Source organism: Brienomyrus brachyistius, chromosome 5 (genome assembly GCF_023856365.1).
Source record: "Brienomyrus brachyistius isolate T26 chromosome 5, BBRACH_0.4, whole genome shotgun sequence".
Lineage (NCBI taxonomy): Eukaryota > Metazoa > Chordata > Actinopteri > Osteoglossiformes > Mormyridae > Brienomyrus > Brienomyrus brachyistius.
In genome coordinates, this window is record NC_064537.1 from 35,056,294 (window position 1) to 35,070,413 (window position 14,120).

The 14,120-nt window shown below is 41.5% G+C and overlaps 1 protein-coding gene across 2 annotated transcripts in view; it reads right to left on the reverse strand.

Annotated features, from left to right (window-relative positions):
* The window catches only part of LOC125741786 (acid-sensing ion channel 2-like), a 372,506-nt gene that overhangs the window by 22,942 nt on the left and 335,444 nt on the right, over positions 1–14,120 (reverse strand). For both annotated transcript variants that reach the window (XM_049013131.1, XM_049013130.1), the window contains one exon: positions 6,359–6,509. In XM_049013131.1, the coding sequence (XP_048869088.1) occupies positions 6,359–6,509 (151 nt within the window). The remainder of the gene's footprint in view (positions 1–6,358; positions 6,510–14,120) is intronic.

A 14,120-nucleotide genomic window follows, 5' to 3' on the forward strand; every position in this document is an offset into this window, starting at 1 on the left:
GTGTACCAAGCCTTGTGCCCTATTTTGCCTGGGATAGGCTCCAGACTTCCTGTAACTGTATCGAAGATAAGCAGTTGGACGATGGATGCATGAATTCATTAGGTTTATTGAAACAGATTTCAAAGCTGCTATATTGATTCCTGGTTTGCCGCATAGCTTATACGCTTATTTATATGTTCTATGAATTACATTATCATTTAAATTTACATTTATTCATCATATGATTTTATCCAATGTGACAAACAAGTAAGGAAGTTTATACATCACAAGCAAGTGGCTGTCAAGGAACCAACTTAGGTATAAGTGCAGGTAGGCTGAACTCCTTGATGTAAGCAATTCCAGAATATATCATGATTATGGCAGGTTGCAATATATTTTTATACAGCTGCATGATTCATTACCTTGTACAAGGGTACAGGTGTGTTCCCATTTAGAGATTAACTTGATTCTTTGCCAGAAGTCCATGCTTGTTCCACATTATTTTATTGAAAAGCGTCATTTTCTCCATCACTATTTGCTCTTCTAGCTATGAGGTTTAATGAATGTGTTTCTCCTATTATCTTGCCCGCTGAGAATCTGCCCTGACCACCATCTTGCTGGGAGTGTCTTTCTCCCGTTATCCTGCCTGCTGAGAATCTGGCCCAACCACCATCTCGCTGGGAGTGTCTTTCTCCCGTTATCCTGCCTGCTGAGCATCTGCCCCAACCACCATCTCGCTGCGGGTGTGTTTCTCCCGTTATCCTGCCTGCTGAACATCTGCCCCGACCACCATCTCGCTGCGGGTGTGTTTCTCTCATTACCCTACCTGCTGAGAATCTGCCCCAACCACCATCTCGCTGGGAGTGTCTTTCTCCCGTTATCCTGCCTGCTGAGCATCTGCCCCAACCACCATCTCGCTGCGGGTGTGTTTCTCCCGTTACCCTGCCTGCTGAGAATCTGCCCCAACCACCATCTCGCTGCGGGTGTGTTTCTCCCGTTATCCTGCCTGCTGAGAATCTGCCCCAACCACCATCTCGCTGGGAGTGTCTTTCTCCCGTTATCCTGCCTGCTGAGCATCTGCCCCAACCACCATCTCGCTGCGGGTGTGTTTCTCCCGTTATTCTGCCTGCTGAGAATCTGCCCCAACCACCTTCTCGCTGGGAGTGTCTTTCTCCCGTTATCCTGCCTGCTGAGCATCTGCCCCGATCACCATCTCGCTGTGGGTGTGTTTCTCCCGTTATCCTGCCTGCTGAGCATCTCCCCCGACCACCATCTCGCTGCGGGTGTGTTTCTCCCATTTCCCTGCCTGCTGAGAATCTGCCCCAACCACCATCTCGCTGGGAGTGTCTTTCTCCCGTTATCCTGCCTGCTGAGCATCTGCCCCAACCACCATCTCGCTGCGGGTGTGTTTCTCCCGTTATCCTGCCTGCTGAGCATCTGCCCCGATCACCATCTCGCTGTGGGTGTGTTTCTCCCGTTATCCTGCCTGCTGAGCATCTCCCCCGACCACCATCTCGCTGCGGGTGTGTTTCTCCCATTACCCTGCCTGCTGAGAATCTGCCCCAACCACCATCTCGCTGGGAGTGTCTTTCTCCCGTTATCCTGCCTGCTGAGCATCTGCCCCAACCACCATCTCGCTGCGGGTGTGTTTCTCCCGTTATCCTGCCTGCTGAGCATCTGCCCCGACCACCATCTCGCTGGGAGTGTGTTTCTCCCGTTATCCTGCCTGCTGAGAATCTGCCCCAACCACCATCTCGCTGTGGGTGTGTTTCTCCCGTTATCCTGCCTGCTGAGAATCTGCCCCAACCACCATCTAACTGCGAGTGTGTTTCTCCCGTTATCCTTCCTGCTGAAAATCTGCCCCAACCACCATCTAACTGCGAGTGTGTTTCTCCCATTATCCTGCCTGCTGAAAATCTGCCCCAACCACCATCTAACTGCGAGTGTGTTTCTCCCGTTGTCCTGCCCTTTTAGCATCGGCCCCGACCCTTGTCTTGCTGCGAGTGTGTTTCTCCCGTTACCCTGCATGCTGAATGTCTGGCCCAACCCCCTTCTTGCTTGTAGTATGTACCGATTCTCGTGTGTCTGCATGTGTGCTTGCCTTACCCCGCAGCCCCAGCACAGATGTTCTGGCATCTCAACCTTTGCTTCCAATTCTGACCACAACTCTTAGGCTTAGGCTCCCTGAGTTTGAGTCCCTTGTCCCTGAGGTGTCTTGTTATAATTACAGATTTTTAGATATGTAGGTTAGTAGGGTACTGTCTGATGATGAAGAATGATCTATTCCTGTTTAACTTTTCCATTTAAACAATATAGTTTCCTTCTGAAAATCTGGATAATCTGAGAAAGGGATAACAACATAAAGTTTAAAAAAGTGACAATTTATCTGATTGTCTTTCTGATGAGGGAGGACTAACCAGTTTGGTCCAAACTGTTCATTAGCAAATACCAGTTTAAGTGGAGATGAAACAGTAGATGCAGATAGCATAATTTACAAGATGGATTCATTCTAAAAATATTAATGGGCTTAACACTGTCAGTGTAACTGGATTAAAAATAAGTAATCCAAGTTACATTTTTGAGGCAAGTGTAGCGCCATCTTATCCTAGTGTAGAATGTGATGTCATGACGTTGTTTGGCTTAGAAATCCTTCATCAGTTCACATTAACTTGAAGGCGTGCAGCCGCTTTTTGTGAAACAAAGTCTTTTTGTTTCACATAATATTATACAACTTTAAACTAAAGCTTTCCAGTCTGACTATCTAGTTTTAAAAACACGTGGTTCAAACTAGAACTGTCATTAACGTTATAATGTTTTATCAGCCCTGAGTTTAACTGCTACGAGTATGTGTATTCTGTATGTGTGGTTCCCATTGTCACAGTCTGGGGTTGTTGATCTTTGGTGATCTTTACCAAATCACTCGCAATCTCAATCAGCAGGAATGTCAGAGCATTCTTCAAAGGCTTGTCATTCCAATAGGTGTATTGCAGATCAGGCATTAGTTTATTTTTCCATGAGACAAAAACCTTAAACCGACATCAAAATGGTGCAGCTTCTATCTGGTGAAGATGGAAGGCAAAGCGTGGCTGAAGCTCATGGTGGGGCCGAAAACCTCAGCGCCATGAGGCATACTGTATATCAGGCAAGCTGATCAGAGGAATCAAAGCAAAGAAACCAAGCAGCTACCTAGACGTCTGTGAAGCTATTACAATCATGAGACATTTCTGTGCATGAATCGAAATTTTGGGGCTTTTATCCACTGAAAAAGTGTTATTTAGCAGGAGAAGAGAACACAGAAGCTTTATAAAACATTAAATGAAAACATTAAATCTTATAATAAACTAATAATTTGACTCTAGTGATGGACAAAATAATGCTTCATGAACTCCAGTCAGCCATAACATTAAAACCACCTGCCTAATGTTATGTAGGTCACAGCTCGGGCTTGTCAAGGCAAGGAGTCCACAAGAATTCTGAAGGTGACCTGTGGTATCTTTTATCAAGATGTTAACAGGAGATCCTTTAATTCTCATAAGTTGCGCGGTGGGGCCTAAATGGATTAGACTTGTTTGTCCAGCACATTCCACAAATGGTCAGTCGGATTGAGATCTGAGGAATTTGGAGGCCAAGTCAACACATTGAGCTCTTTTTGATGTTCCTCAAGCCATTCCTGAAGACATCACACTGCCTCTGCTGGCTTGCTGTCTTCTCCAGGTAAACAATGCACATGCACCCAGCCATCCACGAGATGTGACAGAAAACGTAACTCATTACACCAGGACACCTTCTTCCATTGCTGTATATTCCAGTCCTGATGCTCACATGCCGATTGTAGGCGCTTTCGGTGATGAACAGGGGTCAACACAGGTACTCTGACCAGTCTTCAGCTACACATTATGTTCTTATGACACAGCACCATACGCAGCAAACCGCAAAGCATTGTGTGCTCTGACACCTCGCTATCAGCCAGAATGAATTTTTCAGCAATTTGTGCTACAGTAGCTCTCCTGTGGGATTGGACCAGACAGGCTTGCCTTCCCTCCCTGCACACATAAGTGCCGTGTACAAGGATACTAGTGGAGATTGAAGCAATATCTGTGCAAAGTAAAAAATTGCAGTTTTTATCACATTGTGGGAAAATCCGGTACCTCTAATTACAAAAACACACACAGACCTGTAATCATATATTTTTTGGGGACCGCTCATTCATTTCTATAGGAAAAATGCTAATGCTAACTATGACAACCTTAACCCCACCCAGCCCTAATAATAATCATAAGCAACCAAACAAAATACAAGAGTTCTTGCATTTTTAGTTTTTTGTTTTCAGTCAGGGATTTTTTAGAAAATTGAGTTTTCCCTTATGGGGACCAGGAAAATCATCAAGTTGTGGGGACATTTGGTCCTCACAAGGTAAGGTATATCTGGACCACACATATACACATATACACACACACAGGTTTGTAATTGTATCTTTGTGGGGACTCTCCACTCATTTATATGAGGAAAACTCTAATTCCAACATGCCGAACGGAACCCTTACCCAGCCCTAACCTTAACCATAAGTAACCAAACTATATACGAGACTATTCGCATTATTCGCTTTTTGATTGCATTCTCAGATCTTTGTGGGGACCTGAAAAATGGTCCCCACAACATCAAAGTAACAGGTTTTTATCACATTGTGGGGGATATTTGGTCCCCACAATGTAATATAACCATAATCCACACACACACTTGGGGACAGCATTCCTGCCACAGACAGAGCCTAGAGAGAAAGATCATCCTTGAGGTGACAGTGCAATCCTCACAGCACTCATCACCTTTACAGATCATTACTGCGTCATTACAGTTTTTTCTGATTGCTTTAACACTAACAGTGATTCTTATAGCACAATTCCTGAAACCATTAACACTTGTAGCAAAACCATTCACTAAGTTCACAAAACATAAAGTACAAACACTGCATTGCATTCAGTTAGCAATTTTGTAACACACTCTTTGCAAAACTGTAAACACAAACCACTGCTTTACTCTCAATTTGCAAATTATCAGCACATTCCTAGCAAAACTACACATTTATGTCTATTATTCAATATGGTGATTGCAAATAGTAGCATACAGCTAAGGGAAATACAACAACACATAACAGCAGATGACGCTAACTTCCAAAATATAAACAATGTGAGCCTCTCAGTATTGTCTCATCTAAATGCATGCAATAGAATTAGAATGAAACAAATTTACAGAGTCACTTTGGAAAGAAACAGTGAACGTGTAAAACAACTGCGATATGAATATGTGCGGGTAATCTATAATGTCATTGGTATTGGATCTGGAAGTGCACAGTGCTGAGCATGGGCCTGCTGAGCTACATTGTTCTGTCTTGTCTCTTCCAGAGAGTGATGGAGATACAGTAGAGACAGATGCTATGGCTCTTGAAATTATTTTTGTGGATGAGGCAGGTTTCGACCTTAGAAAACAAAGGAGACGTGGCAGGAACATTATTGGACACCGTGCCATCATCAGTGTCCCAGGACAACGTGGGGGTAACATAACTATGTATGCAACTGTAAGCCAAAATGATGTTGTTCACCATCATGCAACCCTGGGCCCATACAACACAGCACACATTATAACATTCCTGGACACCCTGCATCACATACTTACTAATGATCAGTGACCAGAGCAGATCAGGTACGTCATCATTTCGGACAATGTTAGTTTCCATAGGGCTGCTTTGCTCCACAACTGGTATATTGACCAAGATATTGACCAGGGGTCATGACAGGCCTTGATACGACATTTCAGGAGATATTTTCCCTGGTTCCTTGCACTAGAATATATCGCATGAAATCATGTGGCTGGACCCAGAAAGAAGACAAGATGTAGACTTTTTTTTTTTATATTTTTGAAATTACTTTGTTTTCCTGAATTTTTATTTTGTTGTTTGGGAAAATAAACTTTATTGAAAAAGTTTGTTTTGATGTGGAAATAAATATCAATACTTGAAATTTGAATCCCTGTGTGTTTGTGTTTACAGAACTACACGTGTGACCAAAGTATGACCTCAAACTAACTTAAGTTGTGCACAGAGAAGGCAAAAGCAAGATATGTTTATCATTTAGACCATTAGTGTGTAGTTGGTGCATGGTCTGCTTAGTAATATGATGGTTTGTGTTAATTGTTAGGCACAAAAATACCATTTTTATAAGAGTTTGAAAAGATTTGCAACATATTATATAAATTTGCACAATTATAAAAATTTTGGTTAAGCAATCAGAAAAAACTGTAATTCAGTCAACGTCTCCAGGTCAATCTTTGTAAAACACAGAAAGGCGTGATCTAGTCATGCGTAGCACACACGGACAGGGCTTACCTGTCTCTCCCCAGACAGGCAGGTACTCGTCCTGCTGGATGTCGAGCATGATCTCCAGCCCGTTCCCAGTGCCCCCCTTCACTGTGGTACGCAGGGCCTTACCCTCCTCCTCCGCGTTAAACATGTAGCACTTTCCGTACCTGGTGAACACCTACGAGGAGAGAAGATCACCTTTAGTCATGGTCTGCCGTCTGGGTCTCACGTGCACGTGATTCAGCAGAGCAGCATGTCATGCCGTATACCATATACTGTGGTAAGTGGAGGGCCACCAGTTTAATTTCCCAGTGATAGCAGAGTGATTGGGCCATCGGGCCCCTCAGCAAATCCCTTAACCTCCAGTTGCTCGAGGGACTGGTCCTGCTTCCTATCAAAAATGTGTGTTACTTCAGATAAAAGTGTCTGCTCAATAAATAGAATTGCAGGGAGGGGGCAGGGGGGCGTGACCCTTTTGATTTTGAGTATTGAAACAGTTTATGGGTTTTTTTTCCTTTCATACAATTCTTTGTGCTTCTTGCATGTCACATTTAACTTTAATTCTTATCAAACTAATTTTAGTAAATTTTAGTTTTGTGAATAGTCATAAAATATACAGAACTAATAATGTCTTTGATGTATGGTTGTTTATTTTTTATTATTAGGTGTATAAAGTGATCATATAACTCCTGGCGTATTGATTTACGTGTAGAAAAAATGAAACTAGCCGTAAATAGCATTTTTGAAGAATTAACAATAATGTACATGCAAATTGGGATTAAGGCTGATTAAGGCTATTCATGCTTGTTTGTGCAATTTTTCTTTTCCCCTTTTCTTTACTGTACTCCAGCCATCCATCATTGCACTACTCATTGGGTACATGCCTGTGCTGGGTCTCATACAAAACCCTCACCTATCGACAGGTCTGTGAAGTGCAGGAGGAAAGAGGAGTGCAGGTAAGAAAGCATAACGACATAAACAGAACATGAACGGAGGACTATCCACACACACGGTGCTGTGGAGGGCTAAGGTGGCAGCACCAATGCTACATCCTCAATATACCTCGTGTAATTTTCATGTTATTCTGTTTTTTAAGAGAACGAGTTGGCATATTTTACATCTGACGTCAAAAGGAACAGATACTGGAAAAACATAAAGAAATGTCTTACATATAAAATATAATGTGATACCAGTAAAATATATGGCTTATACAATCCAGCAAGTCGTGGGACAGCAGTTAGCACTGTTGTTTCACACCTCTGGGATCAGGGTTTGAGTGTCTGTCAAGGTTCCGTGTCTGGAGATTAAATGTGTTGTTGTGGAGTTTCCTCCAGATACTCTGATTTCACCCTCCTCCCCCCCCCCCCACATGCCTGCCCACCCTGTGATGCCCCATCCAGGGTTGATCCCTCTCTTGTACCTTTAACTTCTGGGATAGACTCTGGACTCCCTGTTACCTTAAATAGGACAAGTGAGTATAGAAGGTGGAGGGACAATCTGACATACAAATTGTTACAAATTGGATTGCGAATAACTTGGTTTGCGAGTGTTTTGCAAGATGAGCACAAATTTTTTATAAATTTTAACTTAATAAATGAGCGAGGTCTTGCAATACGAGTATTATGTATACGCTTTGTCTGCTGAGCGTCACGTAATCACAAGTGAGCCGATGGTTCTTCTCTCTCTCTCACTGCGGGATTGTGCGTAATCGTCTCCCATGCTTCGTCTCAGTCGGCATGCCTCGCTCGTATAGTCAAAATTTAGTAAAAAAGCGCCATCTGAATAAGGGGCGTAGCAGTGCGATAATGGAATGTCCACATTTCAGCGAAATCGAAAAAGAGGCAAAAGCGGCTGTCATTGGATAGGTTCCTTGTTAAAGTCGCACGAAAAGAAAAAGATTCCAGTGAGCCAACAGATAGCAGTGATTCCGTTAGTTATAGTGAAAGTCATCCTACAAAATAACCCTCCTCTTCTCCTCCCTCTCATCTCCCTCACATCATCCACGATTCTTTTCAAAGGTAAAGTACAACTTAATTTGTTTTATGTGGTTTTACTTTATATTTTGTATTAATCATTTTTATATGAATATTTATGGATTGCGGAATGAATCATCTGAGTTTCCATTATTTCTTATGGGAAAATTCGCTTTGATATACGAGTGCTTTGGATTACAAGCATGTTTTTCTGCAATGAATTATGCTCGCAAACCAAGGTACCACTGTACAGTATTTACATATTGACTGACTTGACATGTAATCTGAAAACAGTGCTTGGTCTTGAGCAAAGATAAAATAGTTTTGAATGGAGTGTTTGATTCTGCAGCATGAGTCAAGGGTTTTGTGAATGTAGTTTAGAAATTGGGTTTTGTGTTTACTGTTTAGGGAAAAGGGTGGGAGGTTTCAGGAAATGTGCTTTAGCAATTCAGAAAAACTGCAAACACCCTGTTAGGCAGATGACAGCGAGATTCACATATTAGAACAGACAGAAGGAGACAGAATTCCATGACATAATGTGATCTGGCAGGGTGCTTCTCACATCAGTCAGCACAATGATATGCTTGATATGACTATTAAACAGACAGATGATGATGATGATATATAATAAAATAACCAAGTAAAGATATCTCTTATTGCATAGATATTGTACAGACTGGTAAAGGTGAACTTAAAATGCAAATTCCAATAATATTACAATAAGATCTCTCCACTGTCTTCCTCTGACTGGCCTGGACTACAGGACATTAGCTTCTCCTTGCAATTTCAGCAGATAAGTGAAAAGACACAATAAAATCAACAACACAATAAAGCCAAATCGTGTATTGATCAGTGATATAAGTATTTGAGGTTACACTTTGATCTGTATTCCCCTTTGCATTGAGGAAATGGCCTTTAAGGGACATGATGACTCCCCAGTCAGCCTGGCTCAATGTTTTGTAATGAAGGTGACCGTAGTATCCCTCACTGACAGAGCCAGTGATGCATAGCACAGGGACCCATTAAGGCTCTTAAGCAATTCTCCAGTGCAGCTTACACAGAATTAATGGACCTTAGATCTGAAAGCCTGCAAACTGGCCACGGTGCTACCTGTCTCTAGTTACTTTTGCCTGTGAAATGGAGGACATCGATTACAGAAACAGGTAAATATTATATTGTGATTACTGTCAACCATCCAAGAGGAAGAGGACATTAAATTGGAGATTAATCAAATGTTACAAGTTGCCGTAGGTTAGTCTTCCATGAAAAAATTTTGCTCAATGTCTGCTGAAAGATGCCTATAATTAAAAATAAATAGGAAAAAATGTTGCTATAATGCAATAATGCTTCTGTGCAACATTTATTTACATTCCTATAAAAATACCGCTGACAAAACAAGTTGCCATTATTAGAGTTTTTTTTCAATTGCGAAGATACATTCAAAACTCTTCAGTCTACAATACCAACACGCAGCTTGGCCAAACAGTTTATCTCTAATCCAAAATGCGCTACAGGTACCAAAGCAGTTAATACTTGCCTCAAAAGAGACTCATACCAGCAAAATATTAGCACCTAATATCTTTCAAGAAGAACATTATATCACACACAGAAGAATGGCCTGCAAAACACTAACAACAGACAGCATCACATAAAATATAATATGGATCATCAGTCAAGGATCATTAGTAAAGTAAATCTGATGTCATTTGTCATATACATCGCATTACAAAACAGAACACATTTCACTCTATTTCCAGTATATATTTCAATGGCCTATATTCCTTGCTGTGGTGTAATTACAGAATATTCATCAGTAATTAAAAAAAACCCACAAACATCACGATTAGCAACAATTACAGTTTTCTCGATTGCTTACATACTATTACCAGAACTACCAAAAACACACCAATTTCCCTAAATTATGGACACTATTCCTCTATTTTGACACATGATTCAGATTTGTTGAACTGTTAGAACAAAACTCTACACTAGGGCTACAACTAACAATTATTTTGATGATTGACTAATCATTTTTTCCCCAATTAATCGATTAGTTGGTTGTTTTAAAATAGACAGAGAAAAAGAAATGCATAAAATATTTACTCATGAAGTACACCTCCACATTTCAGGCTTTTGTGAAAAAGAGTTTGATAGAAGATCACTGTGTTTTTTTGAACAGAGAAATATACTCTTTAATAAATCTTTGTAATCCTTTCAGACAACATGAAAATCAGAATAATTATTTAATATAGATAAAGAATACACAAACTAAACTGATATTGTGTTTTGTGCACTTGTGAACATGATTTTCACTAGCACATTGTAAACACTAGCATGAATACAGTTAACACACAAACACACACACATACACTCACTTTAGAGAAACTGCATTTGCATGCAAAAATGTCAGCTTGTCAACATGCTCTGAGCTAAGACGTACTCTTTAAAAATAAAAAATGTTGACTCGACGTGAGGAAGATCCAGAAGAGTAAGTTATCAGTTAAAAATTAAGCATTAAAGCAGGGGTCTCAAACTCCAGTCCTGGGGGGCCAGAGCCCTGTGTGGCTAAGTTCTGTCCTTGTTCAACCACAAATGATTCAGCTCACGCGCTGTGTGGAGTTGAATCAAGGAGTTGAATCAGGTGTGTTAAATGAGGGTGAACCAAAAACTGTGCAGGGTTCTGGCCCTCCAGGACTGGGGTTTGACAGCCCTGCATCTAAGCCTTAAAGAAGGGAAAGTGCACTGTATTCTCCTGTTTCGTTCCTGCTTGTGACACTTAAGCTAATGAGTAAAGTCTATGGAAATAATGACATAAGTGTAGTTTGACCAAGATTCACTCTGGCAATGTTAAATCACATAACATGATGAGTTTATTTACAGAGAGGATTCAAGACGAGACGATAATTGCTGGCTGCTTTCCCATCATATCTAGTTTAGCTGAGCCATTGCAAGATAACTGTATGTCATTTATTTCAACCTCTTTTTTATGTCAGACTCTAATGAGATATTATCAGTCGTATCATCTGTAATTTCACATGTCATGTTAAGATGATATCACTCCTGTTTAACACTGCGCCTTTAAATTTTGTTTTTAATGTTGAACTGTAAATTTATCAGAAACAAACAATTTTTGTATAGCGTGTTATCACAACATTGCATTGTCTCAAAGCACTTTATAGCATCCGCACCCAAAGTCCCCAGTGAGTAAGCCATACGTGACAGTGGCAAGGAAAAACTCCCAAGAAGGAAGAAACCTTGGGAGGGACCAGACTCAAAGGGGGAGCCCAAACCTCCAGGGTCCGGCAGGGAGAGTCAAAAAGGAGAGATGGTTAAGTGCCAAGTCATGCTGCCCAAGTCATGAGATTTGAGAAATAACTGGAGAGCAGGGAGGTGATGACAAGCCGGTGCTGACTCTCCTTCCAATCGCCAGACAACCAGAGGTAAGGCAGCGGGTCATACATGGAAGATGACACAGGCAGAACAGCGAGCTGGACACAAGGACGTCATAGGTAGAGGCGACGTCACATGTAGCAGGGTGTGCAGGATATCTTGATAAATTGGGGTCTCCAGACGGCATACCCCAGGAGGAGTAGGGGAAATAAAATGTGCAATTAACCAAAGTAGGGGAGACTAGAGGCAGTGCAAACAGCTAGGTGACTGCAGTATGTAAGCTCCGGCAGATATGGCTATGGTAGCATAATTAAGTAGGAGGGAGAGGGAGGTGGGAACACAGGTAAGGGGAGTCCCTGAAATGTCAGCACTCCAATTCCACAAGGGATTGTGAAGCTAGAGTGACAGCACTGACAGTCCAGTTTATCCAAAGCCAATGGCACCGATCCCCACCCAGCTCTACACCTCACACTATAGGTCTGACTGGGAGTGAGCAGTTAGCTAGAGCTAGAAATAGAGTCCCTATAAGCTAAACTAGACAGGTGTGTTTTTAGTCTAGACTTGAATATCGAGAGTGACCCTGAAACCCGCACATCCGGTGGAAGACCATTCCACAGCTGAGGAGCTCTATAGGAGAAAGCTCTGCAGCCTCCCATAGCTTTTTATACCTTAGGCACTAACAGATATCCCATGGCTTGAGAGCGAAGCAAGCATGGAGGGTTGTATGAGGTCAGCAGGTCACTAAGGTATTCTGGTGCAAGGTCATTCAGTGCTTTATAGGTTAATAGCAGTATTTTATAGTCATTCCGAGACTTAACTGGCAGCCAATGAAGGGAGGATTATACAGGTGTAATGCAATCAATTTGTTTAGTGTTTGTGAGAACTCTGGCTGCTGCATTCTGTACCAGCTGAAGTTTATGTAAGGATCCAGATGGGAAACCAGAAAGGAGGGTATTACAGTAATCCAGTCTGGAAGTTACAAAGGCATGTATTAATTTTTCTGCATCATGAAGGGAGAGCATCTTCCGAAGCTTGGCTATGTTCCATAGATGATAAAACACAGTTCTAGTAATACTTCTTATGTGAGCATCAAAACATAGATCTGAATCAACTAGAAAACCAAAATTTCTAACCACTGTGTTAGATTGTGTAGGAAGGCCACCAATTTTGAGGTTGTGAAACTTATTTCTTGCAGCCTTGGGACCAATTACCAGTACTTCTTTTATTACTATATTTAACATTAGGAATTTTTTTGCCATCCAGCACCGAATATCTAATAGACAATCTTCTAACCGATAGAATAGTGATGCATCATCAGGGTTAACATATATATCGTCAGTATAACAATGAAACCCAAGACCGTGATTTCTAATAATGCTACTAAGAGGTAGCATGTATAAGGTAAACAGTAGCAGGCCCAGTACTGATCCCTGTGGGACACCATATTTGACTTTGGTGGCCTTGGATCTTCCTGGATCTTCCTCGTCTGTCAAGCCAAGACATTTTCTTTTTAAATGCTCATGCAAAGATGTTCTGCCGTGCCAGAAGAGGTCGATGTATTACACCTCATAACTTTCTTTGTGCTCTTTAGTGTGAAATGCTCCCACACTGTCAGGGCTGCCAACTCTGGCCAGCTGGCTGCAGTGAAATTTTCAATTTGTGACGAGTCTGCACACACATGCACATGTATATGAATGCATGTAGCTGTTTTAATACCTTGTAAATAGTCTGTAGGGTTTGCAAACTTCCCCAACGTTTTTGATGTAGCTAATTTTAGGTTTATAATGGAGTAAGATTTATCATAAGATTTCTTGCATGAGCGTGAGAGTCTGAAAGCATGAGTGTCACCTTAGATGCGTGAGGCATGGCAACCCTGTAATGCTGATCTGTGTCTGCGTCATGATTAAGATGCCTGATTTGACTCTGCCATGATAGAAACATGGAGTGCTCTTTTCCTGGAAATGAAATAACAGCAACATTTGTGTACGTAATGACAAGCAATGTGATATAATGTATTAATGTAAACGACTAATCGATTAGTAAATTAGTTGGCAACTATTTTTATGTTCGATTATAATCGATTATATCGTTTAGTTATTGCAGCCCTACACTACAAACAGTTCCCTTCAGTTCTCGTTGCCTAAACCATGTGCTCATTTACAAAGCACTTCCAGTCAATATTCACAGCACAGTTTGAACCCAATTAGCACATAAATCATCTGGATGAAAACACAACGAGTCAAAATTGTTCACACACCAATCTGAACCTTCAATAGTTAGATAAAAGGGCCTTGGGTCAGTTCACTTGGTTTTGGACAAATGGATCCAGAATGACTTAAAGAAGGTCAAGGATGAGGAAGAAGGGAGAGGCTAAGGAGACTAGTAATGTCAGTTGAAATTCAGGCCACTCTTGTCGACCATGTCGC